Below are 21,814 nucleotides of genomic sequence, written 5' to 3'. Positions count from 1 at the left end.
TGGAGACTGCATTAGCAGTGAAACCCATTTACATGCCCACCCTGTCTTCTGAAGATGATCATGATACTGACATGACTAGAATGCACATATTGATTGATGTCAAAGGAATAATAGAAAAGGAATACTTTGTGCTTTTTGCCTTATGTTTTAAAAATTCAAGTATCTATGGTATTTGAACTCCACTCATACATACAATCAGGAAACCAGTCTAGTAAAAAGCCACGGATTTATAAAAATATGTTACGTATTAGAGAATCAGTCCCTTGAACAGTCTTATTCACATGCAAGTCGAATGACTAAGGATCTCAGGTTTGGTGTATGGTTCCTGGTAGGGCTCAAACAGAAACCAAACCCATTACTGTTATGTGGATTCTGACTCCTGAGACTGAGCCAAGTCAAAGCCTGTACCCCTTAAGCAGACCTTGTAAGGCATGGAAAGCTTCCGTTGGTTTTAATACTTGACAGATCCCAAGGTCTAGCCCCCAGAACTACCGTTAAGACTTTCTCAAATTAGTACTTTCAATAAAGTCCAGCTGATTGGGGTCTCTGAATCAGTTTTAAAACCAATACTGGAGAAATAAAAGTATGCGGTTTATATTACACACACAGTGTCCAGGGTTTTTCAGAAGCAAGTGGCACCGAAAATGCCTCAGTGCTGCTTATGGATGGAAGAACACAGAGCCGCCTGCATATTCAAGACTCGACGAAGAGCACCGATAACTCTCCAAAAAGGTTTTGCTCTTGCTGCCCCTCTACCAGTGGAATCAGGCAGGCACTTCAGTAACAGTACAACCCATTTGAGCGTTGTACTCAGTCCACAATCTGCACCTGTCCTCCAGAACACATACATGCAAACAAAGATTTTACCAGTAGGTCTGAGCACAGTACTTGGGGCGACTTGCAGACCCCATTTTCACTCAAGCAAATTCCAAATGATCATTTTATGTGACTGCACTGCCAATCACAAGGTTCGCACCCATCAGTTGCTCCTCAGAAACTTATACAGGGTCACTATGAATCAGAATTGACAACACTTAACATCAAATTAGTGTTACTTAGCATTCTAGCTGCTGTTGTTGTTATGTGTCCTGGAGTCGGTTCTGACTCATAGTGACCCTGCATAGGGTTTCCGAGGCTGTAAATCTTTATGGGAGCAGAAAACCTCATCTTTCTCCCGAAGAACAGCTGGTAGTTTCAAACTGCTGACCTTATTCGTAACCACTATGCTATAGCTAAGTCCTCAGAATAATGCTGTGTTAGGCACTGTTGTTTGCATTTCAGAGGAGACAGACACAGAAAGTTCATGCAATAAATAGAAGAGCCTGGCGTCACAGTTACCAGTCTGGACTAAGTCTTGGGTAGTGTATGGATGTCTACCACATCTGGGGAGCTGCACAGGCAAACATGAAATAGAAGGGGAGGGAGCAGGAGTCAGGATTCTCGGGATGGATGGCCGCCCACCTCTGGGGCCTGGACTTCTTAGGCATTAGGACCTGCACATTTCTGAGATGTATGCTAACACATGGCACTTGGTCCAACAGAAATTATTCTGTTCTGAGAGCCACTTTCTTAGACTGAATCTAGATTTGGGATGTCTGGTGATGGTGTGCTGTGGAGTCGGTTCTGATTCATAGCGATCCTGTACAGGGTTTCTGAGGCTGTAAATCTTTACAGGAGCAGAAAGCCTCATCTTTCTCCCATGGAACAGCTGGTAGTTTCAAACTGCTGACCTTGAGGTTAGCAGCCCGATTCGTAACCACTACGCTACCAGAGCTCCTTTGGGATGTGTAGACCTCATCAATCATAGGGTTTGCTTATTAACTTAAACACTTGATTTTCCACAAGGTTTTATAGGAGTCCTGATGTGGCACTGTAAGATAAACATTGGAGGATGGCTAAGTGCAAGGTTGGTGGTGCAAATTCACCAGCCATTCCCTGGAAATCCTATATACAGGATCGCTCTGAGTTGGAATTGACTTGACAGCACTTAACAACAACATGAGGGTAAGGAATCCTGGTGTGGTGCTGAAGAATAAGCACTGGGATGCTAGCTGCTAAGTCGGTAGTTCAAACCTACTAGCTGTTATTTGGAAACCCTATACAGGGTCACTAGGAGTTGGTAATGACTCAACAGTACCTAACAACAACCCATGGATAAGTCAAAAAGGATTGCTACAGAAATCATAAGATGACTTTGTTAAAAAAAATACCAAAATGTGAAGTATTGTTTCTTAACATAGCCTCCATGTAGGTCTACACACTTTTGAAGGAGGTGTTTCCATTTCAGAGAAGTGACTCTGAAACCGGCTCTCCAGTGTAGAGATGCTAAAGTGAATTGAGAAATGAGAAAGTAAAAGAACTGAACAGAAGTTTTCAATGAGCAGTTCGAGAAGATTAAGTATTATAATGAAATATGCAAAGACTTGGAGTTAGAAAACCAAAAGGAAAGGACATGCTCAGCATTTCTCAACCTGAAGAGCTTAAGAAAAAATTCAAGCCTTGGCTTGTAATATCACAGGATTCTATGGACAAAATATTGAATGATGCAGAACGTGTCCTTGGAAGACATCTACTTGGCCAACATACTGGAAGAAATCCATATTTGTACCCATTCCAAAAAGGTAACCCAATGGAATGCAGAAATCATCAAACAATAACATTAATGTCACATGCAAGTAAATTTTTGCTGAAGATAATTCAAAAATGTCTGCAACAGTACATTGAGAGGAAACTAATTCAGAAGAGGCTGTGGAACTAGGGATAGCACTGCTGACGTCAGATGGACCTTAGCTGAGAGCAGAGAACACCAGAAAGCTGTTTACCTGTGCCTTACTGACTATGCAAAAGCTTTTGGCTGTGTGGCTCATGACAAGCTATGGCGAATACTGAGAAGAATGGGTATTCCAGAGCACTTCACTGTGCTCACGAGGAACCTGTACATAGACCAAGAGGCAGTTGTTCAAACTAAACAAGGGATACTGGTTTAAAATCAGGAAAGGTGTGTGCCAGAGCTGTAGTCTTTTATCATATTTATTCAATCTGTAAAATGAGCAAATAAAATGAGAAGCTGGATTATGTGAGGAGTAGTATGACATCAGGATTGCAGGAAGATTCATTAGCCCTCTGCAATATGCAGATGACACAACCTTGCTTGCTGAAAATGAACAGGACTTAAAATACTTATTGACGAATATCAAATCCTTCAGTATGAACTGCACCTCAATGTAAAGGAAACAAAACTCCTCACCACTGGACCAATAAATCCCATCATGATAAATGGAGAAAAGACTGAAGCTGTCAGAGACTTCACTTTGCTTGGATCCACAATCAACATTCATAGGAGCTGGAATCAAGAAATCAAACAATGTATATAGTATTAGGCAAATCTGCTGCACAAGACCTCTTTGAAGTATTCAAGAGTAAAGATAGTTTGAGGACTAACGTGCACCTGACCCAAGCTATGGTATTTTCAATTGCCTCATATGCAAGTGAAAGTTGGATCATAGAATTGATGCACTTGAGTTATGGTGTTGGAGAATACTGAAATACCACAGACTGTCAGAAGAACAAACAAATCTGTATCAGAGGAAGTACAGCTAGAATATTCCTTAGAATCCAGAATGGCGTGACTTCGTCTCTCATACTAGTCCCTGGAGAAGGACATTATGCTTGGTAAAGTGAAGAGTCAGTGAAAAAGAGGAAGACCCCCAAGGAAATGGACTGACGCTGTGGCAGCAGCAATGGGCTCAAGTATAAGGATTGTGAGCATGGTGCAGGACTTGGCAGTGTTTCCTTCTGTAACGCACAGGGTCGCTCTGAGTCGGAACTGACTGGACTAACAACAAAACCACTCTTCCCAGAAGAATTGTGCACTCTTCAATTTATATCATGCCAATATGGCAGTTTCTGCATCCTCAAGGGACTCACATCATGTTCCTTTTCTGTGTGGTTTAGGGGAACAAAGAAAACTCAGAAGGGGTAAGACAAGTTTGTACGGCATATGGGGTAGGGTTTCTCAACATCGTTCTCTTAGGACAATAGCCTTGCTATCCTTACAGAATGAGAAGATACATGTTGTGATGGAAAAACTCCTCAGGGAAACTCCCTGGGCCTTTTTCTCACCAATACAGTTTTCTCAAGAATTCTTCATAATCAGTCCCTCCTGTGAATGTCCTGTATCCTTTAAGAAAATCTATCAAGATTACTCCTTTGGAATCCTAATAGTCTCCATAACCTTATGAAGTGAAGCTTTGAATTCATCTTTGAGGTCTTCCTGACTTTCCTTAAAATGCTCAGTCATCTAAAAGATGTTGTTTTATGTGGGATGCATTCCAGTAAACTTTTTGTAAAGCTTCAATGATTTGGGAAGGGGTTGACTTGAGTTTTGTTGTAAATTACATTATTAGTCTGGCCTCAAAATAGTTTTTTTTACGTGGCACAAAAAGTTTTCTGTCTTTTGAAGGCACCCTTTACCAGATTAAGACAAGTCAGAACTAGAGAGCCGATCTGCAGCTATCCACTGATCAGAGACATGTTCTAACATGTTTTGTTTAGAATAAACCCATGAATGTGTGAACTGGAATCCTAGTAGCAGTGCCTTCTGACTTACCATTGTACTTTTATCTTTTCCCAGTTTTCCTTCTAAGTGATTGCTTTTGGGGTTCAACAAGGTCTACAGGTGAATCAGTTTAGATAATGTCATGCACAAATGGTTCTTGAATTTTTCTGGGCATCAGAATCACCAGGAGGACTTATTCTTGACACAGATTTTAGGCCTCACCCACAGTTTGATTTGGGAGGTTTGTGATGTGACCCAAGTTCTCATTGAGTCCTGGTGGCACATGGTTAAGTGGTTGGTGGCTAAATGAAAGGTTAGCAGTTTGAATCCCACAGCTGCTCTGTGGGTGGAAAGACCTGGCAATCTTCTCCTGTAAAGATTTCCGTGTAGGAAACCCCATGCTCGGCTGTCTACTGAAAGGTTGGCAGTTCAAACCCAGCCAGAGGAGATTCAAAAGAAAGGGCTGGTCATCTACTTCAGAAAAATCTAGTCTGACACACATGGGGTCACAAGTCAGAGTCAACTTGATGGCACATGGTACCTGGCCAACAAATGCTCAGGTGGCAGATGCCTCTGTTCGGGGGACACACAGAAAACCATGGCTCTATGCTTGTGCAGGGACACCAATGATCCCTCTACAGACAAGAAGGAATTCAATCTTTATTCATTTATTAAATTAGTATCTGCTATCTGTAATAAACACTAGCCACCACCTGAGTGAGGCACATTACTATTATGATTATGTTCATAATTTGGAGGCATTATGCTTACCCCTACCGATGTGAATAAAATCAACTCTGTTGGTACCTTTAGATAATTCTGAAAAGTTGAGATCTGGGCCTATAATTTGCTATTTAATAGACCAGGTCTGGTCTTGACAGTAAAGCCGCCATCAAAAGACGCATTAAGAACTTCATCCAGGCAACTTGCTGTGACAAAATTTAAATCCTGTCGCACATTGCTTGGGATTTCTTCAAGGTCTTTTTCATTCCTCTGAGGAATAATGATTTGCTTCAGTCCTGCTCGGTGGGCTGCCAGCACCTTGTCTTTAATCCCACCCACCTGTAAGGAGAGAAGAACATGACGTGGTTTATGACTGTCCCCCTAAGACTGAGAAGCCCTGACCCACCTACACTGAGCTCAGAGGCCAAAGCATCTTCTACAGTTGGTATAGTATTAACTAGGTTAACAAACACTAACCAAGAATTAGTGTTTCAATTAGTGCTATATTAATTGAAACCCTAATTTGATCGCTTCTTGTTAAGTGCCGCTAAGTCGGTTCTGAGTCCTAGCAACCCTGTATAGAGTTTCTGAGGAGTGGCTGGTGAGTTTGAACCGCCGACCTTGCAGTCCAGCGCATTTACCCACAGTACCACAGGAGTCCAATTTGATCACTAATATCACTAATTTGTAATATTGATAAATAGTCCCTAATCTTAACTGAAAACGTTCTACTAAAGTTTTTGATAGGTATAAGCATCTTCGTTTCTGTCAACTGTTCCTTTTTTTAATACTGTTAAGGCTAATATCCGTACTATCTTGTTTGTAAGTTGATTTTAAAAGCTCATTAAAAATCATTATTGTGACTATAAGTACCGTTCCTATAGAGAGCTTAGTCACATGCAGGATCATTTCCTTCCCTAAAGTGTAAAGCCGTGATCTTGATGCAACTCAGCAGACAAGAGTATTAGTGCCATGTTCAAATGCATCCTGTACAAACACTTCATCTACTATTTAATCATACAATTGAATTTGCTTCACACTTTGAAAGGGCTTTCTCTTCAGCTTTTTGTTTGCTTTAAAGCTTAATTGCCATTTCCCCCCTTAAACATAAAGAAAATATACCCTAAACTATTTAGGGTCTGTGGTACTTTTAAAATACGTCCACAAATTCTTTCAAAAGGTCATCTAATTCCCCTCCCCTGGAAGTGGTCCGCCTTAGTGACTCACTTATAGGAAGAGACAGAATGTGGCGGAAGTGATGCTAGGTGACTTCCGAGACTGACGACCACAAAGGAGAGTTTCTTGGCCAGCCGGTCTGAACTGCAGGTGTGCATGAACACTGAAATTTACAGCTAGCACCCATTTGAACTAGCTTTGATGGCTAGGTGACCAGAACTCGAACCGAGAAAGATAAAGATGTTGGATACTGAGAGCAAGTGCAAACTGCTAAAATTTGAGGAACTAGACTTTTGCCTATGAATGCAGTAACTCAAAATTCTAATAGAAATGGAAGGATTCTTCGGATCAAGGAAAATAGTGGACGGGACAAGAAATTTAAACACTGGCTATCAAAAATATGACTGTAAAATAAGCACTTGATCAGAGGTTGGTATGAACCACAAGGCTAGCAGTTTAAACCCTCTAGGGTTTTTGCTCCTCAAAAATTCTATATAGAAAAAAAAAAATTCTCTCTAGGGTTGCTATGAGTCGGAAGCAACTTGAAGGCATTAACAACAACAATAACAAAGGCATGAAGAGGCTGGCTTCCAACTCTTCATGGATTGCTAAGTTGCAGAATGAAGGGGGTAAAGTAGAGTTCCCACTGAACAGTTTCACTCTTTCCAAGATGGGTCTGGTGAACGGGGATGGGGGTGATGGTGAGAGGATTTTATCACTCAATTGTGATAAAATTAGCAGGATTGTCACACTGTAATTGTAGAAGATGTATAATTAAAAGGGGGGGAGTAGTTAATCTTTCATTTCAGAACAGGTGATCTCAAGACCATAAAAAGAAAAAGCATGAGTGGAGCATGAGATCCCTACCTAGAAACGTGTGACATGGCTGCTGTGGGCCTGCGGGCAGGAGGCTGGCTGGCAAAATAGACCCTTCGGACATTTAAATTAATAAATTTTTGTTGTTGTTTTGTCCGTAGACACCATATTTTTGCCTTGTTCATTTAAGAAATATACGATGTAAGTGGGGAGCCACAGAGTGGAACTGGGATAATTGTTGTTGCAGGGAGGGGACAGGAACCACTGAGATGAATCAAGGTGCACGGGCTGCTGAATGCAGAGCTGATTTAAACCTTCCCCCAATTCACAATAAAAAATTATACACAAAAATCAGAAAAGAGAGAGAGAGAAAAAGCTGCTGCTGGGATCTTTCTGTCTGACACTTCCCCTGGAGGAAGCCAGCTGCATGGCTGAGGTCATTTAAACAGTTTATGGCACACCCATGAGATGTGAGTGAAACACATGGGAAGCAGATCCAACAATCCCAGATAACCTTTGGATGATTGAAGTCTGGAGGCATTTGACTGTGAGATGAGACTCCATGCCAGAAGTACAAACCAAGCTCTCCTGAATGTGTGACGGACTGAAACTATGATGCTAATAATAGTAATTTCTGTTTTGAGGTAATGTGTTATACAGAAATAGTAAACACAGCTTGCAACCATACTACCTAGAGCATGTACTCCCTGAGGACAGCCATCTCAGAGCCCTGTGAAGGTCTCCCCAGCTGCCATCCTATCCCACCACCATCCTCTTTCAGGGTTTTGTTTTCCATGCACAGCTTCAAAGTACCTTCTCCAAAAAGAGTATAGGATAAACTGATTCCTTGCATGTAACAAAATGCCTATTTAACTTTCACACTTAATAGTAAAACTGTATATACAAGACTAGAGTGAAAATGATTTTCCCTTGTTGCTTACAAGATAATTCTCAGTCAGTGTCACTAATAAGAAAACATCTTCTTGGTGCAGTGCAGTGACTGACTTCATATGGCTTTTCAATCCTATATAGTCTTTGTAACTCCCACCAAACAACTCTTTTTCCTGATGGGTCTGGGATAGAAACGGTGAAAGAGGATGCTAAGATTCAGTTGTGAATGATTATTAATAGGGCCAATAATGATTGCAAAAACCTGCAAATCCAATAAGGGGATTGGTCAGTTTTGCCATCTTGCTAGGTTTAAAATGAACTATCTCAGATGCAGGAAGAAGGATTTCATTACCAAAAAGAAAAAGGAGCCAGGAGTACAGCACATCTTTGGACCCAGAGATCCCTGTGCGTGGCACCTCCTCAACCCAGGAGACAGAGCTGTGGCACCAGAGGAGCAACAGCAGCAGAACCAAGAGTCAGAGCATGAGACACACTGGTGCATTTCCCAGCCCATGGACTAAGTTAAAGCAAGGCTTGCTTGTGGAGTGGGGTGCCTCCAGGCACATGGCGGGGGAGATTGGTTTACTGAGCACCTTCAGGCTGAGGCTTATGGTGGAATGGGGTGCTCCTTGGGCATTTATCTGCAGTATAAAAGAGCCTTGTAACACTGCCTGAACAGGGAGGTAGCCAGGCCAAAGGGCAGAGGGCTCAAGAGAGACCCACAATGGGGCACAGCAGAGAAGAGGTTGTCCCAACAAAGACTTGTCAACCTCCCTAATAAACCCCTAACTCTGAGTATGCTGTATGAGTTTCATGCGGCCATTGCAATGAATTATTGAACCCAACTGAATAGCTGATCTATTTTTGCCATTACTTCATAAAGAGTTTCTAAGAATGAAGAGAGTCCTTAATTTTCTCATTTTGCCACGAGGCTGCTCAAATTGCTGTACACTAGAATTGTTGTACCTGGTGTGCACTGCAGGCTAAGCAAGATTGGTTTGAACCACAAAGTGAGTGGTTCAAATTCACCAACCACTCCTCAGAAACCCTATACAGGGTCGCTATGAGTCGAAATGACTTGATGGCACTTAACAACAAAGAACTGGTACCTAATGACTTAAAATTCTAATACCCTCTCCGGTTCTGCACACTTCATCACAGAGCTTTTACTACTTTAGGATGAACTGCACTGTAGCTCTAAAGTCCACAATTTAGCACTTAGGCATGGTCAGTCTTTTGGTATTTTTACTTTTCATTGTGAATTAGGTTAAGGCTTACAGAACAAAGCAATTTGCCTTTCAATAATCCATATGTATTTTGTTTCAATTCATTGACTGCAATTCCACAATGCAACGTCATTCACTCCACTTCCTCTGTGTTTCCCGTTTTCATTTCTCCTCTTTTCCTAACCCTTTTGACTTTTGAACTTTGTCCTAGGACAAATGCTGCCCTTTTGATCTCAAATGGTTGGTTGTTCTAAGGAATATATATAAAAATATAAATATATAATTATATATATACACCACTCTAGTGTTCTTTATTTATTGTTTGGCTGAAAATTGAATCACCAGAGTGCGTTCAATTCCAGGCCTAAAGGGTGACAAAGGGTCATCGTCTTGGGGGTCCCAACAGTCTATCTAATCATAAGCCTGGTCCTCTGTGATTCTGAATTTTTTTCCATATTTTTCTCTCACTCTATCCAGGCCTTTCTAATTTGATCTCTTCCAGAGCACGTCAGCAGTGGTAGCAGGTACTGTTTGGTTTTTGTCTCAGGATCATGAAGACTGAAGTTCATGTGTCCATTATTCATCAGCCCTTTGGACTAACTGTTTAGACATGGTCAATCTTTATTACTTTCTACTCTATACCAGTTGATTTTCTGTAAATTTATGACTATCGTAAAGTCCTGGTGTGGTGCTGTAGGTTCATGTGCTGGACTGCAAAGTAAGTTTGAACTGCAAGGTCAGCAGTTCCAGCTCACCAGTCATTCATTCCTTGGAAACCATATACAAGGTCGTTATGGGTCAGAATCGACTCGATGGTACTTAACAACAACAACAAGTTTACTACAGAATGATAGGTCTCAAAGAAACATCAAAAGGTAATAATTAGGATTCAAGTTTAAAAACTGTTATTACTGTATTTTACACATGTGCTATATATTGTTTGAAGTCCTGGTGTAGTGCTATAGGATAAGCATTGGACCACAGGATTTGTTTAAACTGCAATGTTGGCAGTTCAAACACATCAGCCACTCCTTGGAAACCCTATACAGAGCCGCTATGCGTCAGAAAAACTCAACGGCACTTAACAACAACGAGATACACTGTTGAATGATTTATTAACCAGCAAGGCCTTGCATCTTCATCTGAGCATCTTTATATTTTTGATGATGAGACTAATATTTCTTTTCCCCCTTAGCAAATCTTTTTAGGGAAAAACATGGTAAGACTTGTCAATTTCTTTCAATTGATTAAACATTTAAAATATGAAACCGCGGGAGAAAGAAGAGGTTTTCTGGTCATGTAAAGATTTACAGCCTCAGAAACCCTGTGCACAGTCACTATGAGTTGGAACCGACTCCACGGTACTTAACAACAACAACAACAGGTAGAAAAATTCCACATGTGTTTAAAACTAAGGTAGTCACAGAAGAAGGTTATTAATTTAAGCTTGCGAATACCCATAAACAGCTTTCTTCATACTTACTGGAAGAACAAGACCTCTCAGTGTAATTTCTCCAGTCATGGCTACATCTGAACGTACCAGCCGCCCACTAAAAAGTGAGGCGAGACAGGTTACTATGGTAACTCCAGCAGATGGTCCATCTTTTGTGACGGCTCCAGCTGGGAAGTGCAGATGGATGTCTGTGTTGTCAAGAAGATCAAAACTTCCAGAAGCTTTAAAAAGAAAAAGAAGATTTTTAATGCAGACAAATTAAACCTACTTTCTTTTATTCCTAAGAAGTAAATCAAAGAGATAAAAAGGAATATTTTGTAAAAATAAATCCTTCCAGATATTAATGGATAGTTCAACTGAGTGGTCAGTCTGGAATAAAGTTTCACTTTATCCCAAGTAGGACTGAAAACAAAACAAAAACTTGTTAGAATTTATTTCTAGTTCAGGTGCTAACTAGCTTGTCTTCAAATGGTACACAGCATTTCCATGGGGTTTAGTTAATTCAGGTCTGTATTTTACTGAATGGTGTCCCTGTTAATATAAATTCATCTTGAATTGTGATATGCCTCCTGGCTCATGGTCTAAGGCTCTCTGCCATCACAGCTATCTCCCACCTGTGGCAGGCCACTTACCATTTGTCAAATGGTATTTCTTTGCATTGCTGCGAAGCCAGCTAATAGCCAGGTGGGCAGATTCCTTCATGACATCCCCAAGTTGGCCTGTCAGAGTTAACTGGCCTTCACCATCCATTCGGCTTGCTTCCACGAACATGATTTCCCCACCTAAGGGAGTCCAAGCCAAACCTATTGCCACTCCTGGTTGGCTTAATCGCTCAGATACCTTGAAAGAAAGAAGAAAAACAATCCCATTCAGGCGCACAAATACCAGGCCCACTTAACACACTACCCAGCAAGAGGCTGCCCTTTCCATGGAGGGCTCGGGCTAAACTTCACAGTATTTACTACCTAATATGACTCTGAGTCACACCATCAAGTTCTCTGCCAAAAAAACACCAAAACCAAAACTCTTTCTCTGTGGCATAAAAAACAAAATTATTTTAAAATGTGTGAATAACTGATTTGTAACTAGATATATCTAGCTACAAATGCCCTAATTTTCAAGGAACAAATTTGATTCTTTTTATCTAAGTATTTGTATTAGGCTACATATTGATATGGAGTCCTGATATGGTGCTGTGGGCTAATGCATCAGACAGCAAAGTCATTTGAACTGCAAGGTTGGTGGTTCAAGCTCACCAACTGCTCCTTGGAAACCCTATACAGGATCGCTATGGGCTGGAACTGACTAAATGACACTTAACAACAATAAACATGCATTGCTGTGGGTCGGAATCGACTCGACAGCACTTAACAACAAAACAACAACACATTGATATATACTCCAGAATGTAATTTCAGTTTCAAGTATCATGGGTAAGTTTTCGATATCAGAAACCCTCTTATTAACTATGCATTTTAAGAAGTGTTAGATCTAGAGGTCAAGTGTGAAAGTATAAATTGCAAACTCCTAGATTCAACTCCCATTGATCTTTTTCTTTGTTGCCATAGAGATAGATATTGGAGTCCTGGTGTGGCACAGTGGGTTAATGTGCTGGCCTGTAAGGTCAGCAGTTCAAGCTCATCAGCCACTCCTTGGAAACCCTCTACAGGGTCACTATGAGTTGGATCCGACTTAATAGCACTTAACAACAACAACAGAGAGATATTAGAAAATACTTTACAGTCCTAGACTTTTCCCAGTTGAGAGGAGGCCCACTGGGCTGCCTTAGTGCTATTAACTGAAAACGTTACTCACCTGAGATTATGAACCTAGGGCATGAGCATTTCAGGTTAACATATCCGACTTATGAAAACATGCAAAAACTAATGACAATAGTACTATGTTAACTTTTATTGAACTGTTTGAATGCCTAAATTTATAATGCTCAGAAAGTTGTCAATGTCAGAGGAAATGAACACAATATACCAGACAAGTGGTGATGGTGGTAGTGTTGTGCTGTGGAGTCGGTTCTGACTCACAGCAACCCTGCAAAGGCTCCTCTTTCTCCCGTGGAACAGCTGGTAGTTTCAAACTGCTGACCTTGAGGTTTGAAGGTCAGCAGTTTGAAACTACCAGCTGTTAGTTTCAAACTCACAACCAGCGCTCCCTACCAGATAAGTACTAACGCCCAAATGTAGTATCCTGTCCAATGGGCATTGTGCCAGTGAGTGGGTTTTGACTTACAACAACACTCTATATAACAGAATGAAACACTGTTCAGTTCTGCATTATGCTTACAACTGTTTTTAGGTTTGAGCATTGTTGCAGCATGTGTCAGTCCATCTTGTTGAGGGATTTCCTCTTTGTTGCTGACCCTCTACTAAGCATGATGTCCTACTTGGTCCCTCCTGATGGCTTGTCCATAGTATAGGAGTTGAAGTTTCACCATCATCACTTCTAAGGAGCATTCTGACTACTTCTTCCAAGACAGATTTGTTCATTCCTCTGATAGTCATGGTCTATTTAAATGTTCTTCATGTACACCATAATTGAAAGACATCAATTCTTCTTTGGTCTTTCTCATTCATTGTCTGGATTTCCCTTGTATATGAAGTGACTGAAAATAACATGATTTGGGTCAGGCTCACCTTAGTCCTCAAAGTGACCTCTTTGCTCTTTTGATGTTGATTTTTAACACTTTCACAAGGTCTTTTGCAGCAGAGTTGTTCCATGCGATATGTCTTTTGATTTCCTGACAGCTGCTTCCATGGGTGTTGATTCTGAATCCAAGTAAAATGAAATCCTTGACAACGTCATCTTTTCTCCATTTATCATGATGTTGCTTACTGATCCAGTTGTAAAGACTTTTATTTTCTTGATTTTGAGGTGTAATTCATACTGAAGGCTGTATAGTCTTTGATCTTCACTAGTAAGTGCCTCAAATCCTTTGCTTTCCAAAAGCAAGTTTGTTTCATCTGCATATTGCAGCTTGTTAATCAGTCTTCTTCAATGCATCAGCCACGTTCTTCTTCATATAGTCTAGCTTCTTGAATTCTTTGCTCAGTACACAGATTGGAAAAGTATGGTGAAAGGATACAACCCTGATGCACATCCTTTTCTTATTTTAAAACAATTACTATGCCCTTGTTCTGTTTGAACAACTGCCTTTTGACCTATGTACAGGTTCCACTTGATTATGTGTTCTGAAATTCCCAGTCTTTGCAATGTTATCCATAATTTGCTATGACCCACAAAGTCATATGCCCTAACACAGTCATTGAAACACAGGTAAATATCTTTCTGGTATTCTATTTTTTCAGCCAAGATCCATCTGATATCAGCAATAATATCCCTCATTCCAATGTGTCTTTTGAATCCAGCTTGAATTTCAGGCGGTTTCCTGTTGATGTACCTCTGTAACCACTTTTGAATTATTTTCAGTAATATTTTATTTGTGTGTGATATGAATCATATTATTTGAACATTTCCACATTTTGTTGGATGACCTTTCTTTGAAATTGGCACGAATATGGATCTCTTGCAATCAGTTGGCCAGGTAGCTAGCTATTTTCCAAATTTCTTGGCAAGATGAGTGAACACCTCCAGCACTGCATCTTTTTGTTGAAACATTTTCATTGGTATTCTTTTTTGCCAGTGCCTTCACTGCAGCTTGGACTTCTTCATTCAGCACAACTGGTACTTGATCATACCAGGGGCTCCAGAGTTTGTAGGAAAATGGAATTAAAAGATAATGAAAAATTTCCATGAACTTTTAGAAGTGTCCCCCTAGCCCCTTGCCCCTGTGCTACTTCCTAAAATAGCTGAATTTCAGCCAATTCTTTTTGGTATGGTAACTGTATTTCTTCTATCTTCTTTTGATATTTTCTGCATCGCTCAATATTTTGCCATTTAATCCTGTAATATTTCCACCTAAGGCTTGAATTTTTTGATTCTTTCAGCTTGAGAAGTGCTGAATGTGTTCTCCTATCTTGGGATCTTTGTACACTTCATTTTATAACATTTTCCCTTCTCCAGCTGCATGAATTGGGCTGCAAACCTTATTTTCCAACTGCTGATCCATCCTGTTTCCAACTTTCATATTCCAATCAACTGTAATTATCTTGAATGCATGTTTGATCAATTTCAGACTGAAAAAGCTGGTCAAAAATCTTCAAATTCTCATCTTTGGCATTAGTGGTTGGTGCATAAATTTGAAAAATAGACATATTAACTGGTCTTCCTTGTAGGTGTATGGATATTATCACATTACTGACAGCATTGAACTTCAAGACAGACACTGAAATGTTCTGTTAACAATGAATGTGACACCATTACTCTTCAATTTTCACTCCTGGAATAGTAAACCATATGGCTGCCTGATTCAAAATGGCCAAGACCAGCCCATTTCTGCTCACTAATGGCCTAGGATATTGATTTTTATGTTTCTTTCTTTCTTTTGTAGTCATCTTTATTCATTGTCCACTTTTCACATGCCTATGAAGACTGGAAAGTACTATGGCTTGGGTCAGCCACACTGTAGTCCTCAAGATGACATTTTTGCTTTTTTTAGTTTTGTTATGTTTTTAAAAATGTTTTATTGTGAATTGTGTGATAATTTACATGGGAGAACATTAGCTTGACATTCATCCTGTCGTATATTGTTTCACTGCCACGGTTACAAACCAACCAAAGGGTATACCCTGCAAGCCTGCTCCCCAGGTTTCAGCACACAGCCCCTCTCCCTCTCTTGGTCTAGAGTCCCCAGCTGCTCCATTTCTCCATGTCATCATCTCTGACTCTGTCATCATCTCTGCCTCCATCTCTGGTGTCATTGTTTCTCTGGGTACGGTCCCACACTCCCGTTCTTCTCCCTTGATGGTCCCAGGGACCTCCGCTCCTGGACTGCAAAGTCAACCACTCCCCTCCTTTTACTACAAAACATCTACTTTTACATTTCCAACCCTCACAGTCTGTCATGACAGCAATTATTCACTATTGTACCACATGGGTGCTATCCCCATCTCCTTTCATCAGTCCCACCCAGACAGACTGGAGATTTGTCTCAAAACTTTAATTCTGTAGGTTAGCAATTTAGAAGGTCAAGCATGAGTTGAGTTTGACACTGATACCATGCTCTACAGATTACATTTCCCTCTAGCACTGGTACATATCCCATTCTATATTTAATACTAAAAAGATCAATATGTGGAAGATCAATAGTATTTTAAGGAAAACAGAGAACCAACTCTTTATAAAACTATTTGTAAGACTGGTTTTCCTAATATAAAATGAGTTCCCTATGCCTGAGCTGACATCTAGTTTGAACAGAATTTGCTTGTTGCTGTTGTTAAGTGCTGTCGAGTCAGTTCTGACTCAGAGTGACCCTGTATAGGGTTTCCAAGGAGTGACTGGTGAGTTTGAACTGCCAACCTTGAGGCTCAAACCGACTTTGAAGTCCAACACATTAACCCACAGAGCCAACCAGGGCTCCACAGAATTTGCTATGGCCCTTTTTTACTACATGGCAGGGTGAACTAGTCCAAAACAATCATCCTTAATATGATGTATCACATGGAATTTAGCAGAAAAAGCACCTTGATATCACTTTTTTAGTTCTAAGACAAATCCTTCTTATAGTAAAACACTCTCAGTTCTTACTGGTGATTTGTTAGCCAGTACCAAAAGTTCCCCAAGAGGCAGCAGTAAGATAGTTGTTGATTATTATGTTGCTTCCAGAAACATCCCTGATGAGGTGAGGCCTGCCCTCCAGGTTCCATTACAGGTTCTGATCAAATCTGGAGACCACACCATAGCTCTCAGCTTCAGTGAAGCTCAGTACCACTTACTGGTAGAGAACACATCGGCAAACAGGGACATGTTTCCAGGGCCAGTGGGATGCAGTACCAGGCCTGAGAACCTCAGCTTAGGTGCACATTTCTGCTGTACCACCCCATTCCATTCCATAGGAAGAAGGGGTCATTCTGTAAGAGACTGCACAGTACCTAAAGAGCTATTTCAATAAACTCCACAAAAATAAGATGAAAAGTCAATGTTTGTCTCTAAGGAACAATCCAAGTGAATTGTAGGTAAATTTGGTTAAGTGTCATAAAGTCAGTTCCAATTCATAGAGACACTGTATAAGCTTCAAAGGAACTGCAGACCTTGTAGTTAGAAGTCCCGTGTGTATCCTATAGCACCATACCAGGACTCTTGTAGGTAGCAGATTAAAGACATGGAATATCTCTGCATTAAAAAAAAAAAAAGAATGAAACCAAGCCCATTTTCCAACACTCCCTAGAAATTCTGGTACTCTGGGGTAATTGGCCATAATCTTTGTCGTTACATGTTGTGATACGTAACCATCAAGCCCCCAGTTTCTATATATTTCTGCCTCAGAAATGATGAAAGAGCAAGTAAACATGAATTTAAAGGATAAGATACAAGCTCCTTTCTTATGCAGTTTTGCAGCCATCTTAACTTCCTTATAATCTGTAGCATTCTTGAAAACAAAGTTTATCCACTAGCTTCTATTTTCATTATTGGTTTGTGAAATCAATTGTATTAGCCAAGACAAGCTTGTTGTTAAGTGCTGTTGAGTTGGTTCTGACTCACAGTGACGCTGTAATAGGGTTTCCGAGGAGCAGCCAGTGAGCTTGAACAGCCAACCTTCCGGTTTAAATTGACCTTGCTGTGCAGTTCATTAACCTGCAGCGCCACACACACAGATCCTTAAAGGTCTAGTGAGGTACCCACCTGGTGTAGCGCTGTGGGTTAATGCACTCACTGCACAGCAGGGTCAGTGGTTCAAGCTCACCAGCTGCTCCTCGGATGTCCTATACAGGGTCACTATGAATCTGAACTGATTCGACGGCACACAACAACAACATGCTGGAGAGCAAATTTCAGTCTCTTTTGACATCTGAAGACAAGCTTGGTGGTAGTGGTGTGCAGTGGAGTCGGTTGCGACCGATGGTGACCCTGTACAGGGTTTCCGAGGCTGTAAATCTTTACAAGAGCAAAAAGCCTCATCTTTCTTCTGTGGAACAAGAGCTGGTAGTTTGAAATGTTGACCTTTAGGTTAGCAGCCCAATTCGTGTGGGTTAATGCTCCAGACTGCAAAGCTGTTTGAACTGCAAGCTCGGTGGTTCAAGCTCACCAGTTGCTCCTTGGAAACCCTATACAGTGTAACTATGGGTCAGAACCGAATCGACGACACTTCACAACAACAACAACAACACCACTACCAGAGCTCCTTGAAGACAAGCTTAGAGCAACCATTTTCCTACTAGATGTTAAAAGCAGAACATGGGTATTGTAATAGGGTTTTGTTTCAACTTGACTAGGTCAGAATTTCCAGAGTTTAGCAGTTGAGATGTGCTTATTCCCATGGTGATGAAACCTACCTAAATATAGGCCTAGTTAACTCTATGATGAGTGTTATGAGCAGCCAATCCTGACATCAGGATTGGAGGAAGACTCATTAACAACCTGCAATATGCAGATGACACAACCTTGCTTGCTGAAAGTGAAGAGGACTTAAAATATTTACTGATGAAGATCAAAGACCACAGCCTTTGGTATGGATTGCATCTCAATGTAAAGAAAACAAAAATCCTCTCCACTGGACCAATGAACAATATTCTTATCAATGGAGAAAAGACTGAAGTTGTCAGGGACTTCATTCTTCTTGGATCAACTATCAACACTCATGGAAGCAGCAGTCAAGAAATCAGATGACGTACTGTATTAGTCAAATCTGCTGCACAAGACCTTTTTAAAGTGTTGAAGAGCAAAGATGTTAGCTTGAGGGTTAAGGTGCCCTGAAACAAACCCAAGTTGTTTCATTCTGTTGTACATAGGGTCCGTTATGAGTTGGTGCCAACTCGATGGCACCTAACAACAACAACAACACAAACCATGGTATTTTCAATAACCTCATATGCATGCGAAAACTGGGCAGTGAGTAAGCAAGACCGTAGAAGAATTGATGCTTTTGAGTTATGGCGTTGGAGGAGAATATTGAAAGTGCCATGGCTGCCAAAAGAACAAATAGATCCATGTTGGAAGAAGTATAGCCAGAGTGCTCCTTGGAGGCCAGGATGGCCAGACTTCATCTCTCATACTTTGAACACTGGAGAAGGATATTATCATGTTTGGTAAGGTGGAGGGTCAGAGAAAAAGAGGAAGACCTCCAGCAAGAAGGACTGGCCAAGTGGCAGCATCAGTGGGCTCAAGCATGGCAACAATTGTAAAGTTAGCCCAGGACCGGGCAGTGTTTCATTCTGTTGTATATAGGGTCACTAAGAGTCGGTACCGACTCAATGACACCTAACACTCAATAAAAGGGATGCTTCCTTGGGGTTTTGACCTGCTCCCAATATAATGGGCACATGGCCAAGACTCTTTCTTCCACTAGAGGTTTGGGACTCTGCAACTGTAAGCCATTTCCTTGATAATAAACTTCTCTTTATATATATGTTTCTCTTTATATATAGGCTTCACCAAAAAAATGGGGTTCTAGAGAAACAAAACTACAAGGATGAGTTTTCTAAATTGGGATTCAAGTCTAATTTTAAAGGCACTGGTATAGGGTGGAGGCATAACTGATCTCCACGTCACAGCAGTTCACCTTGGGCTAATTTTGAGTTTGGTCTTTTTTTCCCTTTGTGGAATCAAAGGAAGTTAGACATGTCCCCACTTGGTTTAAGAAACTGGTGTCAGGAGCGGGATTCATTCCAATAACTCCATACTCATGGAAGCATGAGGGAAAGAAGGAAGGGGCATGGGATAAAATACTTAAACAGTGGGGAAAGCAACAGCTTCTAGAGCTAACATGCTGGTTAAACTAGATGGGTGATACCGGGCCAAGGCCTACTGGAATCCACCCTGCCAGAGGCCCAAGGCCATATGCATATGAATGAAGTTAGTCCAAGAGAGAAGCAAAGATTGAACTTGAATGTTTTTAAAAGGGTTGAGTTTGACTGCCTTTTGGATACTGGTTTCTCCTGCCCATTATTGTAAAATTGACATACATTTGTGATAGAAATGAATATTGGGTACTATGATTACAGAGAGCTTGTAAGCCTGCCTTCAGCCTATACTTGATTGGATTTGCTAAAAGGGGAGTTAGAATTTGCCCTGAAAAAATAGACTTCTTTTAACTCTTTGTAGAGTATGGGGCATTAGGTGGAATCCTGAGCCGTACCCAGAATCTTCAGAGTTGGGACATCTGCATTTGAAAAGACATATAGACTAACTCAGAACTGCTGGGAGAACAGGAGATTCAAGACTGAAAGAAGGCAGAGAAAAAAAAGGGGGACAGTTTGGCATTTTCAATTTCCAAAGCATGGAGTCCTGGTGTGGTGTTGTGGGTTAATGTGCCAGACTGCAAAGCCATTTGAACTGCAAGGTCTGTGGTTCAAGCTCACCAGTTGCTCCTCGGAAATACTATACAGGGTCGCTATGGGTCGGAACCGACTTGACGGCACTTAACAACAAAGGCAAGGCAAGTTGGCCCATCAGAGAAAACCCTTTTGTTGGACTAAAAGTTAAAGGGAACTGGCAAGCAGTAAGCTTGCTGGTACCCATCAGGATCTGTGTGTGAGTGAAACTGGGGGGAAAAGCAGCAATGAAAGGCTGAGTTTGCATGTGTTTTATTGGCACCCGTTGACCTTGAGATGAGAAAAGAGTGACAGCTGGCTGAAGTCTGGGGAGTTGTGTGAACTCCTGAGCCCACCTGGACTGACGTAGTCAGAGAGTGATGGGGCCAGCTGATTTGAAATCCAAGGGAGGTGTGTGTTAACTCCCAAACTTGCAGCTGGTACCCATTTGACCTCGCTTGGCTGGCTGGGCTGGGTTGTGACCAGAATCTAACCAGATGAAGAAAAAGATGTTTGATACTGTGAGCAAGTGTCAATTGTTATAATTTGATGAACTGGACTTTTGCTTAGGGATGCAGTTGCTCAAAATTCCCACCGGAATGAGCTTGGAATATGCTTGTCTCCTCACTGTACTGGGTTGGTGGTGGTGGGATACGGATGGGCAATTTATACACAGGCTATTAAAAACGGGAGGGGCTGTACCCTACTCAGGGTTGCTATGAGTCAAAATCAACTCAACTGTACTTAATAACAATAAAGGCAAGAAGTGGCTGGCTTACAAGCTTTCATGGGTGTGCTTAGTTTCAGAATGAAGGGGATACGGTAGAATCCCCACTAGTTTTCCTCATTTCCAGATGGGTCTTGAGAAAGGGGGTGAGTGATGATGCTGATAGGATTTTATGTTTTCAATTGTGAGTTAACTATTAGTTAGGGTTAATTGTGATTATTGAAACTTTAGAAGTTTTTAGAAGTAATTGTAGAAGATGTGTATCTATAAGGAGGGAGTAAGTTATCTTTCATTTCAGGAAGAGACATAGGACCATCACTAAGGAAGAGCATGTGTGGAGCATGGGATCCTTGCCTGGAAGAGAGACGACAGCAGAGGTGGTGGCGTGTAAAGACAAAGTAGTTATGAACTCTAGGCCCATGGACTGAGTAAGGTTGTGTGCCTCTGGGCAGGAGGCTGGCTTGCAAAATGTGCCCTTTGGACACTGAAATGAATGTGTTTTTTTTTTTTTTTTGCTTTGTTTTATGTGTGTGCAGCAAATATTTTTGGCTTTGTTCATTTGTGACATGTGAGTTAAAAGTGGGGCCAGTGCGTTTCAGTTGAATATGTTTCAGTTATATCATGTTAGGGGACAAGTATGACTTTACAATTTTCTTTATTTAGAGTTTATAGGTTTAAAATTGACAAAAGTGGGCAGTAATAGTTACGTTTTTGTGTCAACTTAACTGGGCCAGGATTTCCAAGGGTTTAGCAGTTGAGATGTGCTTATTCCCATGGCGATGAAGCGAATACAGGCATAGTTAATGCTATGATGAGTGGCTATGAGCAGGCAATCAATTAAAGGGATGCTTCCTTGGGGGTGTG

The 21,814-nt window shown here is 41.1% G+C and overlaps 1 protein-coding gene across 2 annotated transcripts in view; it reads right to left on the bottom strand.

The window, feature by feature from the left end:
• Window positions 1-5,214: 5,214 nt before the first annotated feature.
• The window catches only part of LONP2 (lon peptidase 2, peroxisomal), a 166,292-nt gene continuing 149,692 nt past the window's right edge, over window positions 5,215-21,814 (bottom strand). For both annotated transcript variants that reach the window (XM_006872570.1, XM_006872571.1), the window contains 3 exons: window positions 11,476-11,683; window positions 10,874-11,064; window positions 5,215-5,620 (listed from right to left, as the gene is read on the bottom strand). In XM_006872570.1, coding sequence (XP_006872632.1) covers window positions 5,399-5,620; window positions 10,874-11,064; window positions 11,476-11,683 — 621 coding nt within the window. In that variant the 3' untranslated portion in view covers window positions 5,215-5,398. The remainder of the gene's footprint in view (window positions 5,621-10,873; window positions 11,065-11,475; window positions 11,684-21,814) is intronic.

The sequence above is a fragment of the Chrysochloris asiatica genome, unplaced genomic scaffold (genome assembly GCF_000296735.1).
Source record: "Chrysochloris asiatica unplaced genomic scaffold, ChrAsi1.0 scaffold00204, whole genome shotgun sequence".
Taxonomy (NCBI): Eukaryota; Metazoa; Chordata; class Mammalia; order Afrosoricida; family Chrysochloridae; genus Chrysochloris; species Chrysochloris asiatica.
The sequence above is the reverse complement of the archived record's forward strand: the minus strand, read 5'-3'. Positions and strand labels throughout refer to the sequence as shown.